Raw genomic sequence first — 23,143 nt, forward strand, 5'->3', positions numbered from 1 at the left:
ACATTTAAAATGACACCAAACATGAAAAGGAAAAACAATAGATTCACAAGATACATCATATGTGATATATAGACATTCTCAGTGAACTTTTAGTGACTTGAATCAGTGGGAAAGGAAGGGAGTACGGAGAGGGGGGATGTATAAACAAACAAGGAGATAAGTTTGAGCAAGACAATGTCCTATGCTCTTTCTTTACGATCTTCTGTCCAGGGTACATTTTATTGCTTTATTGCAGGATGAGTTTTTATCTCAGCTTAGCAGGAAAATCAAGTCTTACACAACTGATGATAAAAGAAGATATTGAAGGGCCGTTTACGTGTTCAATCTATAGTGTTTCATTGATATCTAATGGCCTGGAAGCATGAATACAGTGTTTTTAATCGAAGGTGATGCGTGTGCGCAGGTTGTGAGCGCGTTGTTTGTGTTTGGAGCTCCGTCTAATTGATTCATAATCCTTGATTTTCTTCTTAACACTCGCTTACAACCGAATATTTTCTATTATTTACAGCGTGTGAACATATCTCCGATACGATTCTCTATAAAAAACAATCGGATTGCTTTGATATCGCTACTTATATCCGAACTTCCGCTACTAGCCGTAGCCCGCTAGCATTGCACGCGTGGTAACTTATTTACACTCGTAAGTTACCACTGAAATCTACAATTCGCCATTGTAGCACATCTGGTGAATATATCGGATGTGTGTCTAACGTTACCTTTGAGTGCAGGTGAGGACACGTTCAAGCTGCATTCTGTGCAGTTGGAGTCGTTGGACAAGCAGATCAGCGACCTACTACAGAGACGAGACGAGCCGAGCTGAGAGAGCGGCAATCAGCGCTTGAAACATCACTTGCCGATGCTCACAAGTCAGTGGTTAGTAACCTTTTGACTCTGACCTCGTCTACTCCGTGTGTTTCTCTGCACAGGACCCGGGCACCCAGGACGCGATCATCCCTGGTTTCGTTCACTCCTGCACCGACACAGCACCATGGACCCTGGGTGATTCCACAGTGGAAGACGCGAGCCAGGACCAGAGCAAGGACCTCTCCGCCCCTCCCGGTCTTCGAGATCTCCACCCGGAACCGCTTCTCCCCTCTACGCGAGACGGAACGCGACGCTGTGGTCATCGGCACTTCCATCGTCCGGCATGTCCACGCTACCTCAGGTAAAGATAAGGGGCGCACTTACTGCTTTCCTGGTGCTCGTGTTCTCGATGTCGCTGCACAGGTTCCCGAGATCCTGAACGGTGACGAGCGCATCGGAGCTGTCGTGCTGCACGCGGGAACGAACGACATCAGGCTGCGGCAGACGGAGGTTCTAAAGAAGGACTACAGGACCCTGATCGAGACCATGCGCAGCCTGGGCAACGATCATCGTGTCTGGACCGCTTCCCACGTACCGACTAGAACATGAAAGGTTCAGTAGATTATTTGCTCTAAATTAATGGTTAATGTCATGGTGTAATGAACAGAGACTGCTCTTTGTAAATAATTGGAATCTGTTCTGGGAGCGACCTAGGCTCTTACGTGCTGATGGCCTGCACCCAAGTAGAATCGGAGCGGCTCTTCTGTCGGACAACATCTCCAAGGCGTTACACACCATATGACTAGTAAGTCAAAGTCCAAATCACAGTCTTTGCTGTCCTAACTTAATTGATATAAGTACCAATGTAGAACATTATATAGAAACTGTGTCTATTCCTTGTTTAGTGAGGTCAAACATTAAATCTACTGTAGGATCTAGGAAAAATCTAATTGTGATTAAACCAGAAAATCTCAATATTAGTGAACAAAAACAATTTCTAAAACTAGGTCTTCTAAACATTAGATCACTCACACCTAAGGCGGTTATTGTAAATGAAATAGTCACAGACAATAGTTTCGATGTACTTTGCCTTACTGAAACCTGGCTTAAACCAAATGATTATTTCGGTCTAAATGAGTCTACTCCATCAGGATACTGTTATAAGCATGAGCCCCGTCTGATTGGTCGTGGCAGCGGTGTTGCAACAATCTATAGAGATATTCTTAAAGGTCCCATGACATGAAATTTTCACTTTCTGAGGTTTTTTAACATTAATATGAGTTCCCCTAGCCTGTATATGGTCCCCAAGTTTCTAGAAATTTCAATTGGTGTAAATCGAGCTTTTTCTATCTTTCTCTGCCTTTGGAAAATGGAGGCTCATACGCGCTGATCTTGAATCTCCTCCTTATGACGTCATAAGGAGGAAATGTTACCTCCCCTGTCTCTGCTTTGCCCACCCAGAGAATATTTTCCGCCCATGAGAAAATGCGTTAGGAAGTAGGAACGCGCGCGCACGATTTTAGTTTGTCCACGAGAGATATCATGGCTTTTGAGCGAGCGAAGCATAACAATTGCTCAATAATTGGATGTACAAATGAACACCGAAGGGTCAATACAGAGCTGGGCTTGCTGAACGTCTGAAACTAAAGTCTGGATCACTCTCTTTGGCTCAGCTACACACCTCGGACAAGTAAGTCAACTAATGATATATAAGTGTGTTGCTTTACTGTTTATGGTTACCTAGATTGTTACACGTAGAATGTGGCTGTAACATTAGCTATGCAGCTATGCAGTTTATGTGTGTGAATACACGCACTGTAACACGAGTGTTGTACACTTCTTTGTTATTTGGATAACCGTTTTCCTGTTGGTTATATGGCGCGCGCGATATCCGCATTTCAAGATCGCAGAGCTTGATGTAATTGTAATAAGATAAATACAGACGTTACAGATCTCTCATGAAAAGGCAACAGTAGGTTAGCATTATCTACATGATGATAACTGTAAACCATCCGAATAAAGTACCGTATCCAGACATAATATTTTAAACTAACAAATGATGCGTTAGGGGCTGCGTTTACAGATCTACTAAACTCCTTTGGGGTCAAGCAAAACGTCACTGGTCCCACTCATCGTCTTAATCATACACTAGGTCAAGTCAAGTCAAGTCAAGTCAAGTTTATTTATATAGCGCTTTTCACAACATAGGTTGTATCAAAGCAGCTTCACAGTAATAAATTAAAACAATACATCAATGTTTATTTCTAGTGGAACGTCCATGTTTGGTAATGCTGATCAATAGTATCGTTGATTGATTAGTTAAAATAAATATCCCCAAATATCCCCAACTGAGCAAGCCAAAGGCAACAGTGGCAAGGAACCGAAAAACTCCATCAGGTGACATAATGGAAAACCTTGGGAGAACCCAGGCTCAGTCGGGGGCCGGTTCTCCTCTGGCGTTTATGAACTAGAGACCGGATTTAACTGTAATATTAAAAGTATTATATGAATGCCTGGCTGAAGAGATGCGTCTTTAATCTAGTTTTAAACTGGGAGAGCGAGTCTGAGCAACGAACAGTATCCGGAAGACTATTCCAGAGTTTTGAAGCTAAATGTGAAATTGCTCTCCCTCCTTTGGTGGATCTGGATATCCTAGGTATGACCAAAAGCCTCGAATTTAGTGATCTTAAAGAGCGCGATGGATTATAAGGCGATAGAAGATCGGTTAAATAGACTGGAGCTAAGCCGTTTAGGGCTTTATAAGTCAGTAGCAATACCTTGTAATTAATACGGGACTTTATAGGTAACCAATGTAGTGATGATAAAATTGGTGTTATATGATCATATTTTCTTGATCTAGTAAGAACTCTAGCGGCGGCATTTTGGACTAACTGTAGCTTGTTTATTGAGGATGCAGGACAACCAGCTAATAAAGCATTACAGTAATCTAGTCTCGAGGTCATGAATGCATGAACTAACTTTTCTGCATCAGAAACTGATAGCATATTACGTAGCTTAGCAATGTTTCTAAGGTGGAAAAAGGCTGTTTTTGTAACATATGAAATATGATTTTCAAAAGACAGGTTGCAATCTAGTATAACACCCAGGTCTTTTACTGTAGAAGATGAAGTAACAGGACATCCTACTATGTTAAAGTTGTATTGTGAGAGGTTTTGTGGGTGTTTTTTTGAACCGATAAGTATTACCTCTGTCTTGTCTGGATTTAATAAAAGAAAATTGCGCGTCATCCAATCTTTTATATCTTTAACACACTCTGTCAATTTGGATAATTTAGCGTTTTCATCTGGCCGTGATGAAATATAGATTTGAGTGTCATCAGCATAACAATGGAAACTAATTCCATGTTTCCTTATAATATTTCCAAGTGGCAGCATATATATTGAGAATAATAGAGGGCCTAACACAGATCCCTGCGGCACTCCATAGTTTACTGGAGTTATGATCGATTTTTCTCCATTTAAATAAACAGAATGGTAGCGGTCAGATAAATACGATCTAAACCAGCTTAATGCTTGTCCTTGAACACCAGTATAATTTTGTAGTCGATCTAAGAGTATTGTATGATCTATAGTATCGAACGCAGCACTAAGATCAAGTAAAACTAGTATTGAGATACAGTCTTGGTCAGAAGCTAAAAGTAAATCATTTGTGATTTTAACGAGCGCAGTTTCAGTGCTATGATGCGGCCTGAACCCAGACTGAAACTTTTCATAGGTGTCATTTTCTTGCAAGAAAGAGCCCAGTTGAGCGGACACAACTTTTTCTTGTATTTTAGACATAAAAGGTAGATTTGAAATGGGTCTATAATTTTCTAGATTATGTGGATCTAATTGTGGTTTCTTAATGAGAGGTTTTATAACTGCCAGTTTAAATGTTCTTGGAACATAACCTAAAGATAAAGACGAGTTAATAATATTGAGGAGAGGCTCTTCCACTACAGGTAACACTTCTTTCAATAGTTTAGTTGGTATAGGATCTAGTAAACATGTTGTTGTTTTAGATGAAGTGATAAGTTTATTTAACTCTATCTGTTCTACAGTTGTAAAGCACTGTAATTGTTCTTGCGGGGTGATAATCGAGGCTGAATTATAAGGCGCGATTGAGGATTGAACGTTTACAATTGTGGTTCTGATGTTTTCTATTTTCTCAGTGAAGAACTTGAATGAAATCATTACTACTAAACTGTAACAGAATATTTTGTTCAGGAGACATATGTTTATTTGTTAGTCTAGCCACGGTGTTAAATAAGAACCTAGGATTGTTATGGTTGTTTTCTATTAGTTTGCGGAGATGCTCAGCCCTGGCCTCTTTTAGGGCCTTTTTATAACGTGACATACTGTCTTTCCATGCGATTCTAAAGACCTCTAAGTTAGTTTTTTTCCATTTACGCTCTAAATTACGGGTTTCTCTTTTTAGAACATGCGTAGTATTGTTGTACCATGGTGCTTTACTTTTCTCTCTGACCTTTTTTAGTCTAATGGGTGCAACAATATCCAATGTTCCAGAGAGAATGGTGCTCATAGTGCTAGTTAATTCCTCAAGTTCATCTGTTTGTTTGGGTTCACTGAGCAGCTGAGACAGATCAGATAAGCAATTTGAAAAATGATCTATGGTGGATGGAAGGATTGTTCTGCCTAATCGATAACGCGGCGCAGCATGATATATTACAGGGGTACGTAATATGCAAGTTACCATATAATGGTCAGTGACATCATCACTTTGTGGAATGATATCTATATCGGTTGGATCGGTTCCATATGATATAATTAAATCGAGTGTATGATTAAGACGATGAGTTGGTCCGGTAACGTTTTGCTTGACCCCAAAGGAGTTTAATAAATCTGTAAACGCAGCCCCTAGCGCATCATTTGAATTATCTACGTGGATATTAAAGTCTCCAACAATTAATGCTTTATCGAAATTAACTAATAGGTCTGAGAGAAAATCTGCAAACTCTTTTAGGAAATCAGCGTAAGGCCCAGGCGGTCTATATACGGTAGCCAAGGCTAGAGATAATAGGGATGTTTTTCTAACATCTAAGAGCGTAACATTTAGTACAAGTACTTCAAACGAAATAAACTTATAGCCCGTTTTCTGAGTAACATTGAAAATATCTCTATAGATTGTTGCAACACCGCCGCCATGACCAATCAGACGGGGTTCGTGCTTATAGGAGTATCCTGATGGAGTAGACTCATTTAGACCGTTTAAGCCAGGTTTCAGTAAGGCAAAGTACGTGTACGTGTACATGTTGATGGGGACATCAACATGTTGTTGCAAAGTACATCGAAGCTATTATCTGTGACTATTTAATTTACAATAACTGCCTTAAGCCCAATTTATACTTCTGCGTCGAACTTACGCCGTAGCATACGCCGTAGGCTGTGTGTAGCGCGCGTACCCTCCGGCGTACCCTGACGTGCACCTCTCCAAAAATGTAACAACGCGTCAACTCTACGCGGACGCAAGCGCTGAGATTGGTCTGCTTGGACCGCTCACTCGGGTTTCACATGCTCCCTCTGCGCGCGTCAACACGGACAACGACGCAGAAGTATAAATGAAAACCAACGCGTTGCCTACAGCGTAGAGGCTCCGGCGTAGGTCCGACGCAGAAGTATAAATCAGCCTTTAGGTGTGAGTGATCTAATGTTTAGAAGACCTAGCTTTATAAATTGTTTTTGATTACTAATAGCAACATTTTCTGGTTTAATAACAATTAGATTTTTTCTAGATCCTGCAGTAGATTTATTATTTGATCTCACTAAACGAGGAATAGACACAGATACTATGCAATGTTCAACACTATTTATATCAGTTAAATTGGTGCAGCAGAGACTATGATTTGGACTTTTATTGGTTACTAGTCAAAAGGTATTTAACATTTTGGAGATCTGCTTGGGTGTAAGCCATCAGCACGGTAAAGCCTAGGATGCTCCTAAAACAGATTCCAATTATTTACAAAGAGCAGTTTCTGCTCATTGCACCATGACATTAACCAATCATTTAGCGCGAATAATCTACTAAACTTTTCATGACCTAGTCAGTACATGGGAAGCGGTCCTGACACAATGATCGTTATATCAGGCGATGTGCTGCGTACTGTATCGATCAAATTCCTGAAGTCTTTTTTCAGAACTTCCGTCTGGCGCAGCCTGATGTCGTTCACCCCCGCGTGCAAGACCACAGTTCCGACGCGCTCGTTCAGAATCTCGGGAACGCGAGCGGCGATTCCAGAAACACGAGCACCAGGAAATCAGTGACTATGCACCTTACTTTTATTTAACGTAGCGTGTACGTGTCGAACGATGGAATCGCCGATGATCACAGCATCGCGTTCTGTTTCGCGAAGAGGGGAGAAGCGGTTTTGTGTGGATATCTCGAAAACCGGGAGGGTCGGAGAGAGTTTTCTTGGTCTAGACCTGACTCGCGTCTTCCGCTGCGGAACCATCCAGGCTTCGTGGTGGCGTGTTGGAGCCGGAGTGAACGAGACCATGGCTGATCGCGACCTCAACGCTCGGGACCGATGTTGAGAAACGCACGGAGTAGACGAGGTCGGAGTCAGCGGGTTAGTAACGTTAAACTCTGATTTGTGTGCATCGGCGCGTGATGTTTCAAGAGCCAAACGCCGGTCTATCAACTCGGCTTGTCTCACTAAAAGGTCGTGGATCTGTTTCTCAACAGCTTCCAGCTCAGACTGCACCGCGTGCAGCTCAAATGTGTCTTCACCTGCACCAAAAGGTAGAATACTTACATCTGATATATTCGCCATTTTAACAGATGTACAGTACGTTAAGTTAGCAACGACGCTACCAGTGATGCTATCAATATTAATACTAATTTATGGCTTAAGTCTTGGATATAATCCGTCTTTTTAGTGGTACGGGTGTAGAGTAGACATACGATAGGCGAAAAAAAATGTTTGTTTGTAAATGAATGCAGAGAAGACGCGTTCAGCCGTGATCCACGGACGTAACCTATAAGAGTATCCAGCATTGGATCACTAGGCTTGAGACGCGTCTGCTCAACAGTCCGCGTTGTAACTATGAGGTGAGGAAAAGTAGAAAATGATTGTTGTAAGTGAGTTTAAAGAGAAATCAAGAATTATAAATCAATCGATGGAGCTCCAAAGACAACAACGCGTTCAGACGCGACGCACGCGCATTCGAAACAGGAAGTTTCGTCGGAAGAAACCAAGATCAGGGGCCCTAGGGGCCCTATCTTGCACCCAGCGCAATTGACTTTGTACACCGACGCATGTATCATTCCTATTTGGCACCCGCGCAAAGCACGCTTTTCCCTCCACAGAAGCACGTTGCTAAACTAGGAAATGATCTTGCGCTCCCTGGGTGGTTCAGCGCAAGAAAGGAGGCGTGTTCAGGCGCAAAAAGTTCCTTCATACTATTTTTCAGGTTTAGAAAACAATTGCGCCACTAACCAGGAAAAAATTGTTTAAAGTCAGTGGCGCGTTGCGCATGTTATTCATGTGCTATTTTAAGGGCGCATGCTTGGCCATAATCAATGTAGCATAATCAATGCACAACGCGCATACACTTTGATTCTCTAATCTACACAGAAGCAGCAGTTTTCATTTTTGCAAATCATACATTATTACGATAGATAGATAGATAGATAGATAGATAGATAGATAGATAGATAGATAGATAGATAGATAGATAGATAGATAGATAGATAGATAGATAGATAGATAGATAGATAGATAGATAGATAATTTATTATAAAAGCATTTACCCAAATTATCAACATTTACCCATTTAAACATTTACCCAAATTATCATACGCTATCATAAGATGAACTAGAGGAAATGAGCTAGCACTAGGCAAGGCAAGGCAAGGCAAGGCAAGGCAAGTTTATTTATATAGCACATTTCATACACAATGGTAATTCAAAGTGCTTTACATACTATTAAAAATAATCAGAAGAAATAAGAATATACAAAACAGTTTAAAATAAAGAAACGAGAAAGAACTAAAAATAATTAAAACAGTTTAGAATAAAGAACAGTTTAAAATAAAGAAACGAGAAAGAACTAAAAATAATTAAAACAGTTTAGAATAAAGACTAAAATAAGATACAGTATAAACAGTCGGACAAACAGTGACACAGTGCTCATTCATTAAATGCAAAGTTAAACAGAAGTGTTTTGAGTCTGGATTTGAATGTGACTAATGTAGGAGCACATCTGATCTCCTCTGGAAGCTGGTTCCAGCTGCGGCTGGCATAATAGCTAAAAGCAGACTCTCCTTGCTTAGAGTGAACTCTTGGTACTTCTAGCTGATGTGATCCTAATGATCTGAGTAATCTGTTGGGTTTATATTCCGTGAGCATATCTGCAATGTATTGAGGTCCTAGGCCATTAAATGATTTATAAACTAGTAATAATATTTTAAAATCAATCCTATAAGTAACTGGCAGCCAGTGTAATGACCTGAGTACTGGTGTGATATGATCATATTTTCTGGTTCTGCTAAGAATCCTGGCGGCAGCGTTCTGTATGAGCTGCAAATGTCTTATGGTCTTTTTGGGAAGGCCAGTGAGGAGTCCATTACAATAATCCACCCTGCTGGTGATGAAAGCATGCACTAGTTTTTCTAAGTCTTGACTGGAAACAAAGCATCTAATTCTTGCAATATTTTTCAGATGATAGTATGCTGATTTAGTTATTGCTTTGACATGACTATTAAAACTAAGGTCTGACTCTAAAGACACACCAAGATTCTTGACCTGATTTTTCGTTGTTTGACCTTTAGAGTGAAGGTATGCGTTCACCTTGAGAACTTCATCTTTGTTTCCAAACACAATGATTTCAGTTTTGTCTTTGTTTAACTGCAGAAAGTTTTGGCACATCCAGCTGTTGACTTCATCAATGCATTGAAGCATAGAGTCAATTGGGCTGTAATCGTTAGGCGATAGGGCTAAGTAGAGCTGCGTGTCGTCTGCATAGCTGTGGTAAGAGATTTGGTTCTTTCTCATTATTTGGCTCATTGGGAGCATATACAGGTTGAACAGGAGTGGCGCAAGAATTGAGCCTTAAGGGACTCCGCATGTCATGGGCGTCCACTCAGACTTATGGTCACCTATACTCACATAATAACCTCTCCCATCTAAGTATGACCTGACCCATTTTAGAACTGTCCCAGAAAACCCCACCCAGTTTTCCAGCCTGTCTAGAAGTATTTTGTGATCGACAGTGTCAAATGCAGCACTGAGGTCGAGTAGCACCAGCACTGATAATTTGCCTGAATCCGTATTTAAGCGAATATCGTTTATTATCTTAATGAGCGCCATCTCTGTGCTGTGGTGCGGTCGGAAACCAGATTGAAAATTGTCAAAGTATCCATTTGAGTTTAAGAATTTGTTCAGCTGGTTGAAGACAACTTTTTCAATGATTTTGCCTGTGAAAGGAAGATTTGAGATCGGTCTATAGTTGCTTAATATAGTCTTATCCAGATTGCTCTTTTTCAGGAGGGGTTTGACAACAGCAGTTTTAAGGGAGTTTGGAAAACTTCCATAGAAAAGTGAGGCATTTACCACTTCTAGGAGATCTGCTTCTAAACAGTCTAACACACTTTTAAAAAAAGATGTGGGAAGTGTGTCAAGGGCGCAGGTTGATGTTTTAAGGTGCTGAACGGTTTCTTTCAGAATTTTGCCATCAATTTCTTCAAAATCAGACATAGTAACTACTTTCTCAGGTGGTCTGATCTGACTGACCCCAGCGCAACTCAAGGATGTGCTGATCACCTTTCTAATATTATTGATTTTCTCAGAGAAAAAGGTAGCAAACTCACTGCACTTGCTGTCGGAGAGCATTTCACTGGGAATCTGGCTTGGGGGATTTGTTAGTCTGTCGACAGTAGCGAAGAGATTTCGAGTATTATTTAGGTTTCTGTTTATGATATTGGAGAAGAAAGTCTGTCTAGCTTTGCCTAGTTCCATATTGAAAGCACGAATGGTGTCTCTATAGATGTTATAGTGGATTACAAGTTTTGTCTTTCGCCACATGCGCTCTGATTTTCTGCATTGTCTTTTCATAATTTGCACTGCTGTTGAGTTTCTCCAAGGTGCTTTTTGTTTACCATTCTTCCTGACTTTCACAGGAGCAATATCATCGATTACATTTTTAACCTTCGAGTTAAAAGAATCAAGGAGAGAATCAACCAAGTCAGTAGATATGCTCGGTCTTAGGGATATAGCCTTCATAAATAGTACACTAGTGTTCTCATTTAGGCATCTCTTCTTGACAGACACAGATCTAACTTCAATGGCAGGAGAGATCAATAAATCAAAGAAAATACAGTAATGATCAGAGAGTGCGACATCCTTAATATCATTCAATGAAATGTTTAGACCCTTACTGATAAGTAAATCTAGAGTGTGTCCACGATTGTGTGTGGGCCCATGTACATGTTGAATCAGATCAAAAGTTTTTAAAACAGTATTGATTTATTTTGCCATATTATTTTCTGCATTATCTATGTGAATGTTAAAATCTCCAGCAATAGTGAAACTGTCAAACTCTGAGGAAATTATTGATAACAGTTCTGTAAAGTCTTCAGCAAAGGCTGAAGAGTATTTTGGAGGCCTGTAAATAGTGATAAGTAAAATCCGTGGAGCACCTTTTAACACAATACCCAGATATTCGAAAGACGGGTAATTACCAAATGATATTTGCTTACATTGATAGACATCTTTAAAAAGAGCAGCTACACCCCCACCTCTCCTTCCAGCTCTGGAGACACTCATAAAGGTAAAGTTCGGGGGAGATGTTTCATTGAGGATTGTTGCACTGCAGCTGTCTTCTAGCCAAGTTTCATTTAGAAATATAAAGTCCAGGTTGTATGTGCTTATAAAGTCATTGACTAGAAGTGATTTATTTTTAAGTGAGCGGATGTTTAAAAGTGCTAACTTAACAGTCTTGCTTTTTGTGTCCACAATCTTAGTTTGTCGTGTGATAGGCACCAGATTAGATGGGTTTGCTGTACGGCTTTTAAAGGCCTTAGACTTTCTAACATGTGAATGAACAGATGATACAGGAACACTGGGTTCCCGCTTGTTCTGTAAACATTTGAGAAAGTTACTGTTATCACAGCGGGGACCCGGCACAAATCACTTGGAGCTGGTATCGGTTGATTTTGTAACACCTCGAGCAGACGGTGGAAGTTGTGGGCCCTGGCGTTGTGGAAGGGGCCTTAATGCTCGAGGAGGAGGAAGAGGGGGAGGGGGGAGAGGGCGAGCTGCGCCCATAGACTTTGGTGGTAGTGATGTTTTTCTGGTTGATATCTGGGGGCTTCCAGCGAATTGGGTTCCAGCATACACTAGTTTTTCCATTTTCTCTGAGAAACACATCAATGGGGATGTAGGAGATAGTGATAGCGGTGAGAGTGGCTGTGGTGTTAACGGAGGCTGTAATATGCTGTCTTGGCTTTCCTGGTCGTGTTTGGGTGCTGAATCTGTTGTTACTGGTGGCTGTAATGTACTGTCCTGGCTTCCCTGGTCATTCTTGGGTGCTGAATCTGTTGTTATTGGAGGCTGTAATATGCTGTCCTGGCTTCCCTGGTCATTCTTGGGTGCTGAATCTGTTGTTATTCGAGGCTGTAATATGCTGTCCTTGGGAGCTGAATCTTGTGACATTTCTAATATGTCACAGTCTGACTCTGGTGAGCTCTGTAGGCAGGGCTCAGCTGAAGTTGTGTCCGTGAGCAGAAGTTGTTTTGGCTGCACGGTGTTATCATTGTCTTTGTGAGATGTCTCAGCTGCATGTCCATTCAAGTCCTGAAGTGAAGTCCTGTGGTCATTCAAACTGTGTCCAGGTGAGTGTGTGCCATTCTGGTTGATTGGATTGGCAGAAGGATGATGAAGGGAGAAAAGGATATTGTCCTTTAGCACTCTTGAACCCAGTTTGTTTGGAAGATGGCCATTTTGTTGAAACAGTGGCCTCTGATTCCAGAAAAGATTGAAGTTGTCTATGAAATTCACTCCTTTTATATTACAGGTTTTTTGCAGCCATGAATTAAGCCCAAGCAACCGTGAGAACCTGTTACTTCCTCTAGCTGGAAGTGGTCCACTGATGAATGTTTGTACTTTCAGTCTTTTGAGTGTTTCAAAAAGTTCATTGAAATCCTTCTTAAGCTGTTCTGACTGCTCTTTATGGATATCATTCTTCCCCACATGAATGATGAGTCGATTAGCAGTCTTATGTTTCATCAAAATGTTTTGAATTTCTCTGTTTACGTCAGAGGTTGTTGCTTGTGGAAGGCAGCATGTAGTTGTATCTTTCGAGCTGATATCTCTGATCGTAGAGTCCCCAACTATCAATGTTTTGACCTCGGCTGCGCTCTGAGCTGAGTGCCGCTGTCTGCTTGACCTTGAGCGCCTGTTAGTATCAGAGTGAGCCCCTGGCTGTCTGTGTTCATCCACATTTAACAAATTTGAGCATTCCTCATTCAATAATACTTCAAATCTGTTCTTAAGATGAATAGGTTGTGGAAGACGACCAGTGTTTGTAATCCTTGTAGCTGTGTATGGTGTAGATGAAACTATTTTTGCCCGAGAGAGTCTAATGTCTCTATTTTTGGGTTTTGCCCCCTCTTTGTACCAACGGTTTGTAGGTTTGTTTCTCTGCACTAGGTCTGTTCTGTTGAGGAGCATTAAATTCATGACACTCACCGGCTGTGCGCTGTATTTGTCCATGATGAAACTCTGTTGTGGGTTCCGTCTGGTTTGATCCTACCATTAGCTTTGTTTCAAGAACTGTAATCCTTTGTAAAAGTTTTTGGCAGTTAGTACAGCAAGTAGAATCAAAAGGACGCATTTTCTCTTATCCTTGTGAATGTTTTCTCTTCCGTCGGAATGTAAGCAGTTCAGTTTTCTCTTCCTCGGAATGTAAGCTTCAGTGAATTCTGAAGGAATGAAAATAATTCTGCTTTTTTTTATTTATTTTTTTATAGTAATCCAAGCGTTCTGAGCACTGTGCTGATTCACTGAAGTTAAAATTAGGTGATAAAATGTAATAATAAAGAAAGCGATAGAGCAAAGTGCGGAGCAGTAGGCAAAAGCATCCGAACAGTAGCAAAGCAGGAAGTAAGCTATGAGCACCATTTTCTCTAGTACATTAGAAATTGTTGCACCAATTAGATTAAAAAAGGTTAGAGAGAAAACTAAAGCACCATGGTACAACAGTGCTACACATGTTATCAAGAGACTCGTAATTTAGAGCGTAAATGGAAACAAACTAATTTAGAGGTCTTTAAAATTGCGTGGAAAGACAGTAGGTCACGTTATAAAAAGTCCCTAAAAGCAGCCAGGGCTGAGCATCTCCGCAAACTAATAGAAAATAACCAAAATAATCCAAGGTTCTTATTTAACACCGTGGCTAGACTACCAAATAAACAAGCATCGCCTGAGCAAAATATTCCGTTACAGTTTAGTAGTAATGATTTTATGAATTTCTTCACTGAGAAAATAGAAAACATCAGAAACACAATTGTAAATGTACAATCTTTAATGATGTCTTATGATTCAACCTCAATTATCACCCCTCAAGAACAATTACAGCGCTTTGCAACTATAGGACAGGAAGAGCTAAATAAACTTATCATTGCATCTAAACCAACAACGTTTATTAGATCCAATACCCACTAAATTACTGAAAGGGGTGTTACCTATAGTGGAAGAGCCTCTTCTCAATATTATTAACTCATCTTTATCTTTAGGTCATGTTCCAAGAATATTCAAGTTCGCAGTCATAAAACCTCTCATTAAGAAACCACAATTAGATCATACCGGTAATAACCTAGCAAATTACAGACCCATTTCAAATCTTCCATTTATGTCTAAAATACTAGAAAAAGTTGTGTCCGCTCAATTGTGCTCTTTCTTGCAAGAAAATAACATCTATGAAAAATTTCAGTCTGGATTTAGGCCGCATCACAGCACAGAAACTGCGCTCATTAAAATCACAAATGATTTACTTCTAGCTTCTGACCAAGACTGTATCTCAATACTAGTTTTACTCTATCTTAGTGCTGCGTTCGACACTATAGATCATAAAATACTCTTAGACCGACTACAAAATTACACTGGTGTTCAGGGACAGGCATTAAACTGGTTTAGATCGTACTTATCAGACCGCTACCATTTTGTCTGTTTAAATGGGGAAAAATCAAAGATAACGTCAGTAGACTATGGAGTGCTGCAGGGATCTGTGTTAGGCCCTCTGCTATTCTCAATATATATGCTGCCACTTGGTAATATTATAAGAAAACATGGAATTAATTTCCACTGTTATGCTGATGACACTCAATTATATATTTCATCACGACCAGATGAAAACGCTAAATTATCTAAACTGACAGCGTGTGTTAAAGATATTAAATACTGGATGACGTGTAATTTTCTGCTATTAAATTCAGATAAAATGGAGGTATTACTTATTGGTCCAAAAAAATGCCCACAAAACCTCTTGCAATACAACTTTAACGTAGAAGGATGTCCTGTTACTTTATCCACTACAGTAAAAGATCTGGGTGTTATATTAGACCGCAACTTGTCTTTCGAAAATCATATTTCATTTGTTACAAGAACAGCATTTTTCCACCTTAGAAACATTGCTAAGCTACGTAATATGCTATCTGTTTCTGATGCAGAAAAGTTAGTTCATGCATTCATGACCTCGAGACTAGATTACTGTAATGCTTTATTAGCTGGTTGTCCTGCATCCTCAATAAACAAGCTACAGTTAGTCCAAAATGCAGCCGCTAGAGTTCTTACTAGGTCAAGAAAATATGATCATATAACACCAATTTTATCATCACTACATTGGTTACCTATTAAGTTCCGTATCAATTACAAGGTATTGCTACTGACCTATAAAGCCCTAAATGGTTTATCTCTAGTGTATTTAACGGATCTTCTATCGCCCTACAATCCATTGCGCTCTTTAAGATCACTAAATTCGAGGCTTCTGGTCATACCTAGGATATCTAAGTCTACTAAAGGAGGGAGAGCATTTTCACATTTAGCTCCACAACTCTGGAATAGTCTTCCTGATATTGTTCGAGGTTCAGACTCGCTGTCCCAGTTTAAAACTAGATTAAAGACGCATCTCTTTAGCTAAGCATTCACATAATGATTACCTTTTATACTACAGTTAAATCGGATCAAAAGCATTAATATTATGAACAGCAGCTATGCTAATTATTTCCCATCTGCTTTTCTGTTGTTATCTCGGGACGCTAGTTCGTCAGCTCCAGTTTGTATCCGGCCTCTCATGGAGACTTCAGATGCCCCAACACCTGTGATGAGACGACTTGACGCCTGTGAAGAGACGACTCAACGCCAGCGATGTTATTCCCTAAATTAAATTAATACATGATTAACTAACTTTATTTTTCTATGTACATTTATGAAATGCACTTTCTGTAAAGCAGCTTTGAAACAATGTGTATTGTGAAAAGCGCTATACAAATGAAATTGAATTGAATTGAATTGAATTAATCGTTTTAGCGGATCCGTGTGAATGGGGATAATTTTTGGCTCATTTCCACTGAGCAGTACGGTACGGTATGGGACAGTACGATACGGGTCTGTTAACCATGATCTGGCTAGCGTTTCCACTGCCAACAGTACCCTTACTTGATAGGCGTGGTGTTTCGATCGACGTCATTTTCGCGCGAAGAAGAACATAGTAAACTACAATGGATGACATGCAGCAGATCTTGTTCTTGCTCCTCGACATGTTTGTCACAAGAAGACATTAGGCTTTTCTCAATATCAAGTAGCCTACGCAAAGTTTGTACTTGCCATGTGCGACTCCTACATGCAAGTGGTACAGCTCGTTCTTAAAAGCGTCACTCAGCTCGCTCTGCTACTCCGGTTATCTCTGTTGCTCTGTATGTACATTTTAAGCAACAATAAAACGAAATATGTTATAAACACCACTCTGCCTCTTTTCGTTTTCATTTAAATAAATTAAACATTATAGGGACACAAATGTGGTTCATGCGCAACACATATTGATTATTCACTGCACGTTATTCGTTATAACAAAACGAAATTTAAAACACAACCCTAACGTTACCTCTTTTCGTTTAAAAAAAAAATAAAATTAAACATATTTCAGGCAATATATGCATTTGTACAAATGTTGCAATAAACATCAGTGATAATCTTGTAATAAAAAAATGACAAGAAACCATATTTCTTTGTGTAAAATTTCAGTTTTATCAATAATAGCCAATATAAAAGTTTAAGTAAAAGGTACAAGAAGCTATACAATAAGACATTAAGCAAACAATTCAGTCAAATATCCAAATGCAGCGCTCTAGTCTAACATTACAACAGTAAAGTTAAATACAAATAGCCTATAATATGAAACTAAACTTAGACCTCAGCCAAAACGATTGACAGGGAACGAATTATATATTCACAAGACCAAAGATCGCCCGTTAGGTCTACACAAGACGAATTATATCTCATGTTTAACCACTACCGTCAGCGGCGAACGTCAGAAGAACTAACTTAGACGAGGAAAGGCTCATCCAGCCGGGAAACATGAGCACCGAGCGCCCGCTGCCCGCATGGATCTCACAGCCGGGGAAAAAAATCATCTTTAAAAATAAACCACAGATTTGAGCTTTAAACAACTACATTCTCGTCTGAAAAACTCTTAAAATTACATTTCGTGATACAGTAACAGTAGTATTATATTAAACTGTATATTAAAAAATGGCGCTTCTTATGTTGTCATTCCCCTTGTAGCACCATAGACAGTAAAAGAAATGGACACAGCGCCCCCATTGGATTCAACGGAGACAAAGTGAAGCCAATTAGAAACTTTTACTTCCGGGGGGTCCAGCGTACTGCGCAGACTCAAACTGAGCTTGATGACGTAGATGTGACGTGAGCAAACCGTCAGTCTTCTAGTAGCTGTGCCAAGATCAATCTGAATCATTACCTTCCGAAACTCGCAGAGACGGAGAGTGTGAGTAGGAGCTGTCCATGATCTTGGAGCAGGAGAAACTTTTTGTAGGTGTTCTGATTAATTACTTTGTCATTTTGCCTCGACGTCCACCCGATTGCCCGCGAGCTTCTCCTCCTGTCCATTCGGTTATTTCTCTACTGTGCGACAGAGAGTCGCGTGGCTGTGACGCAATCGTTAGCCTACTTTTACAAAAACTGCTTCTACAGGGCCATAACGTAAGCTACAAGGTAATGGAGCCTTTTATACATTTTCGTGTTTCTTTAGAAATAAATAATGGACAAATGGAGTCTTTAAACGCCTCAGATGTGAAGTTATTCGCTGTCAAAGTGACGCCAAAATGAATGGGAGTCAATGGGATGCTAACTGCAGGTGGGGTTCCGCTAGCCAATGGTGACGCCCGGGGGTACCTTCAAAATAATACAAATCCCTGCCCCCCTGTGTAGCACGCGCAAGTGACGATTCTCTGTCAACCAATCAACGTCCTGCAGTGAGTCTAGCTCCACCTTTTAGTACCGTTCCACTGTGCTAGGTACCACAACGGAAGGGTACCTAAAAAGTGGTACGGTATGGTTCGGCATTTTGGTACCATTCACAACTTTTGATAGTGGAAACGCAAATAAATGCGTACCGTTCCGTACCGTACCGTACCGCTCAGTGGAAACGAGCCAGACAGTAGTGTCGTCTGTACGCGGAAAACTCAAAGAAAAAACTTCAGCGTTTAAGCATATCGTTGTTGAAATGGAAAATCTGGAATTCCTTGTCTCTTCAGTATATCTATATCCTTTTGAGTGATTTGATGAGTGATTTACTTATATGGTTGACAATCAAGTTATTAATGAATGATCTGTTATGTTAATTTATATATTATATGAGTGTGATTATCAAAAATGTTCGTTCTTGTATTCTTTCAAAGTTTATGAATTATCTGCGTAGTGACTGTGGGTCTAGCAACAGTGCTTGCTTATTTAGCCCGGCTTCCAGAAATTAAATATATATATATATAAGTATAACATTTCAAATGATTCCATGTAAACGATGGAAAAACACCAGAATATGCATTACTTTTCCTCTCCAAATGAAATAAAAAGTATTTGTTAAAAAATAAAAATTGTTACGGTTTCTCATAAATAATGTGTAATATGACACTAACCTGTTGACTGCATGTTTCTCTTCTGTCTGGTCAGACTCTGAGCTGCTCTTCTCTCTGTTATTGTTCAACATTGTAGAATATGAATCTGTACAATCTGTAAAATATGATTTGAACAAACTATCAAGCATTCATCTTTAGTTCTGTCATTTTTTTCAAATGATACAGCTTGTGGCTAATATGTAAACAGTTGTTGACATTCACATCAGAGAAAACATATCTAGAAAACAGAATATTGCAAAGACTTGTAAGAATCTATTAAGTAAGAATCAGAATAATACTCAGAACAGTACTAGTAAGAATCAGAACAATCGCAGCCTAACAGTATGAACACAAATGATGGATGACTGCTGGGTGTAGCATCTGGACCAATCAGACACACACAAATTATTAAAATTATATTTAATGAATAATCCAGCAAACTCACTCACCCAACAAAGGTCTATGAAACTTCCCCCAAAAACTAACATACCAAATGAAGCTAACACACTGGCAGAACCCGGTGTCCTGTTACAGGACACATTAAGAGTGATAAGACCTTTTTACGACCCCAAAAGGAATCTCCAGAGAGTTGTGACTCTCACTTAATTCTTGCTGAGAAGGAGAATGCAGCATTTTGTTACATTTGTTAATTTACATTACATTTTGCTAACTTTGTAACTCATTAGTATTATAAGAATCTTGAAGATTCTTTTCTTAAACACCCAATAAAATTAAATATTCAAATGCCCTACTAGAACACAAAGGGTCGTAAATCTCCCTCCAAAGGGAAAACTTCACTGTAAATGATTTGTTGTTTTCACAGTATTATACTGTTTCTCAACAGTTTTTTGCTGTATAACCTGTGTACAGTATGTTACTGTAGATTTTTGTGTTTTTTACAGTATTATTTTGTATTGTGTATTGTCAATGTCAATGTCAATTTTATTTCTATAGCACTACTAAACACAACACCAGTTGACCAGTGTGCTTTACATCAATACAAAAGACAAATATAAAAACAATACAAAAACAATACATTTCATCCTTAGCCATATGCTAAATCAAAAAGATAGGTTTTTAGCCTAGATTTAAAAACAGCCAAGGATGGAGCAAATCTAATACTAAAAGGTAACGCATTCCACAGTCTTGGAGCCGCCACTGAAAATGCACGATCACCCCTACTTATCAGCTTTGATTTCAGTATACACAATAATCTCTGGTTTGAGGACCGGAGAGACATAACTGGACAATGTTCTATCAGTAGATCCGAAAGATAAGTAGGGGCCAAACCATTTAAAGATTTAAAAACCAAAAGAAGAATTTTAAAATCCACACGGTATCGTACAGGCAACCAGTGCAAATGACGTAATACTGGAGTAATATGGTCCCGTTTTCTAGTACCTGTTAGAAGTCTCGCCGCCGCATTTTGTACCATCTGCAACCGGGATAAAGCTGATTGGCTGATCCCATAATACAATGAGTTGCAATAGTCAAGCCTCAAAGTCAGAAATGCATGAATTAGTCTTTCAAAATTATTAAAAGATACAATTGTTTTTACTCTGGCTAAAAGACGGAGCTGGCAAAAGCAGGATTTGACCACTGAGCTTATCTGCTTATCAAATTTCAAACCATCATCAAACACAACACCCAAGTTCTTTACCCAAGTCTTTGCAGACACAGTGTTACATTACCTAGGGTTATTTGAGAAAGAGTATTTGATGAGCCAAATACTATAATTTCGGTTTTATTTTCATTAAAATTAAGAAAATTTAGAGATAACCAAGCTTTCACATCAGATATACAGGCCCTAATTTTTTCCAGTCCATCACAATTTGATTTTAGGGGTAAATAAACTTGAGTGTCGTCCGCATAGCGGTGGAACGACAACCCATGTTTCCTGAAAATAGACCCTAATGGAAGCATGTATAGCGAAAAAAGAATTGGAGCTAAAATGGATCCCTGCGGAACACCACAAGATAGAAAAGCAGCCTTTGACGAATATTCCCCAATGTTAACGCTAAACTTCCTATTTGACAAATAAGACCTAAACCATTCTAAGGCAGGACCTTTGATACCCACCCAGTGCTCCAGACGAGCAAGAAGAATAGAATGATCCACCGTATCAAAGGCCGCACTCAGATCTAGTAGTAATAGTACAGTAGAAACCCCAGTGTCGGCAGCTATTAAAACATCGTTTAGGACTTTCAAAAGTGCAGTCTCTGTTGAGTGGAATTTTTTAAAACCTGATTGAAAAAGCTCAAATACCTTATTTTCATCCAGGAAACTCTGCAATTGTTTCAGAACTATCTTCTCTAAAATCTTAGAAATAAAAGGCAAATTTGAAACTGGTCTAAAATTGTCTATAACATTTAAGTCTAGGTTGGGTTTCTTTAACAGCGGCCGAACTATAGCATGTTTCAATGCTTCTGGTACCATGGAGGTTTGGAGGTACCATGGGTCTGGTACCAGACATCGATTTATAATGTTTAACAAATAAGGCCCCACAGCATCAATAACTTTTTTCAACAGAAAAGGAGGGATGGCATCCATAGAGGAGCCCGACGGCTTTAAATGACCCACTATTTCTTGCAGATGGGTTAGAGAAATAGAGAATCTGAGTATGAAATAGAGAATCTGAGTATTGTGCACACAGTTGACAGTAAGTTACTGTAGATTTTTAAATCCCCTCCTTTGTTTATTATATTCAGAATTGAATTAAAATACTTCTCAGATGCCCTTTCAAAAATGGAAAATCGAAGTGCAATAAAATTGTATAATCTGTTTTATTTAATTTTTTCTAATCTATTTTTTTTTCCTTTTCTTTATTTGTGTTGAGCCTTCCACGCCTGTGTTTTCTTTGTATAATAACTGTTTTTGTGCCATTTTGTTGTATTCAGATTTTGTATAAAAAAAAAGAGAACTGAACTGCACGCACGCTAGAAGAAGTAGAAAAAGAAGTGTACACGATATTTGCCGGTGTTTTAAAAATAATTTAAGAATACACAGACCCTGCGTTCTACTTGCTCGCCTGCTGGTGGCGGTGTTCTTCCAGGAGAGCGTGGGAGATCGCACACCCCTGTTACCTGTTCACTACTTAATTACGGAGAGGATAAAACATTGGATTCAAACACTCCTCTTCACTTCGTCCAGGGGATCGACAGCCTCTGGAGAAGTCACTTGTTTTGCGAACCTTTATTTGTTTACAGCCCATAGCCATACCAACCTTTTCTCCTCCCCATATGGATTATTATTTCTCCCCTTTAATTTTGAAGACTAATAAAATCTTGCAAGTCATTATCTCAGTGTACTTGTATACTTTATGTACAGTCGAGACGAGCTGCCCGTAACATAAATTGTGTGTCTCGTCCAGGATCCTATGGGGGGTAGGAAACGGTAAGTATGGGTTGTATGTGTGTATGTTTTTGGGAATGGTTACCTTTATAAATGAGAGCTGGATTGTGAATAGCCTACAATCCTTTCGACGGAGCACTGTTTGTTGTTTTGTTTTATTTTGCCTTTCTTGTTTTTGGAGGTTATCCTGGGTGGAGATTAACTTTCTGTAGGGGGTACGCTTCCGGACTTTCAGATTGATTGATTGTCGCGGATCTTAGCGTTTAATTCCGCCCCGAGCCCGGTACATCTCTGAAGACCAGGGGGTTGTTCCATAAAAGACGCTTAGAAAAGCGGGGATTAAACTCCAAAACCGGACTTGAATGAGCCTAACAAATGAGTTGGGGCTAAAGTGGTTCCATAAAAGGTAATTGAAGCTCACGCAATCTCACTAATTTGATCCAGGTTTATCAAGTCTAGATAATTGCGTGTGCACGCGTTTCTTAAGCAGCCCTAGAGGTCGATCGTGGATCAAATCGATCCACCATCAAACAGCGAATATTTTGTGCTGTTTTATGCGTTTGTGACATGTTTTTTCCCTTCAGTGCAAAACTGACATTTTACAGTTATATTCTCCATCTGTAAATGTTAGAAAGTCATGCAAATATATCCATTTTGCTGCTGATATTCATATTGAACGAGCGCTGCTGCGCGCATGCGCGCCAAATAGGGGCGCAATAATACTGACTAAAATTGACATTTTGCTTGGAAAATTAATATGCGATATTTTCTAAAACTAGAAATATCTTCTAATTATAATAATTTATCTTTAGGATGTTGGATAAGTTGCACTGAACTT

At 39.5% G+C, this 23,143-nt stretch overlaps 1 protein-coding gene across 1 annotated transcript in view; it reads right to left on the reverse strand.

Annotated features, from left to right (window-relative positions):
- Window positions 1-23,143, reverse strand: part of LOC308686992 (uncharacterized protein) — a 57,786-nt gene that overhangs the window by 8,413 nt on the left and 26,230 nt on the right. Inside the window, exon 2 of the mRNA XM_081359150.1 lies at window positions 18,976-19,069. Within this exon, the coding sequence (XP_081215276.1) occupies window positions 18,976-19,046 (71 nt within the window). The 5' untranslated portion in view covers window positions 19,047-19,069. The remainder of the gene's footprint in view (window positions 1-18,975; window positions 19,070-23,143) is intronic.

This window comes from Scardinius erythrophthalmus (assembly GCF_964197995.2).
Source record: "Scardinius erythrophthalmus genome assembly, chromosome: 2".
Lineage (NCBI taxonomy): Eukaryota > Metazoa > Chordata > Actinopteri > Cypriniformes > Leuciscidae > Scardinius > Scardinius erythrophthalmus.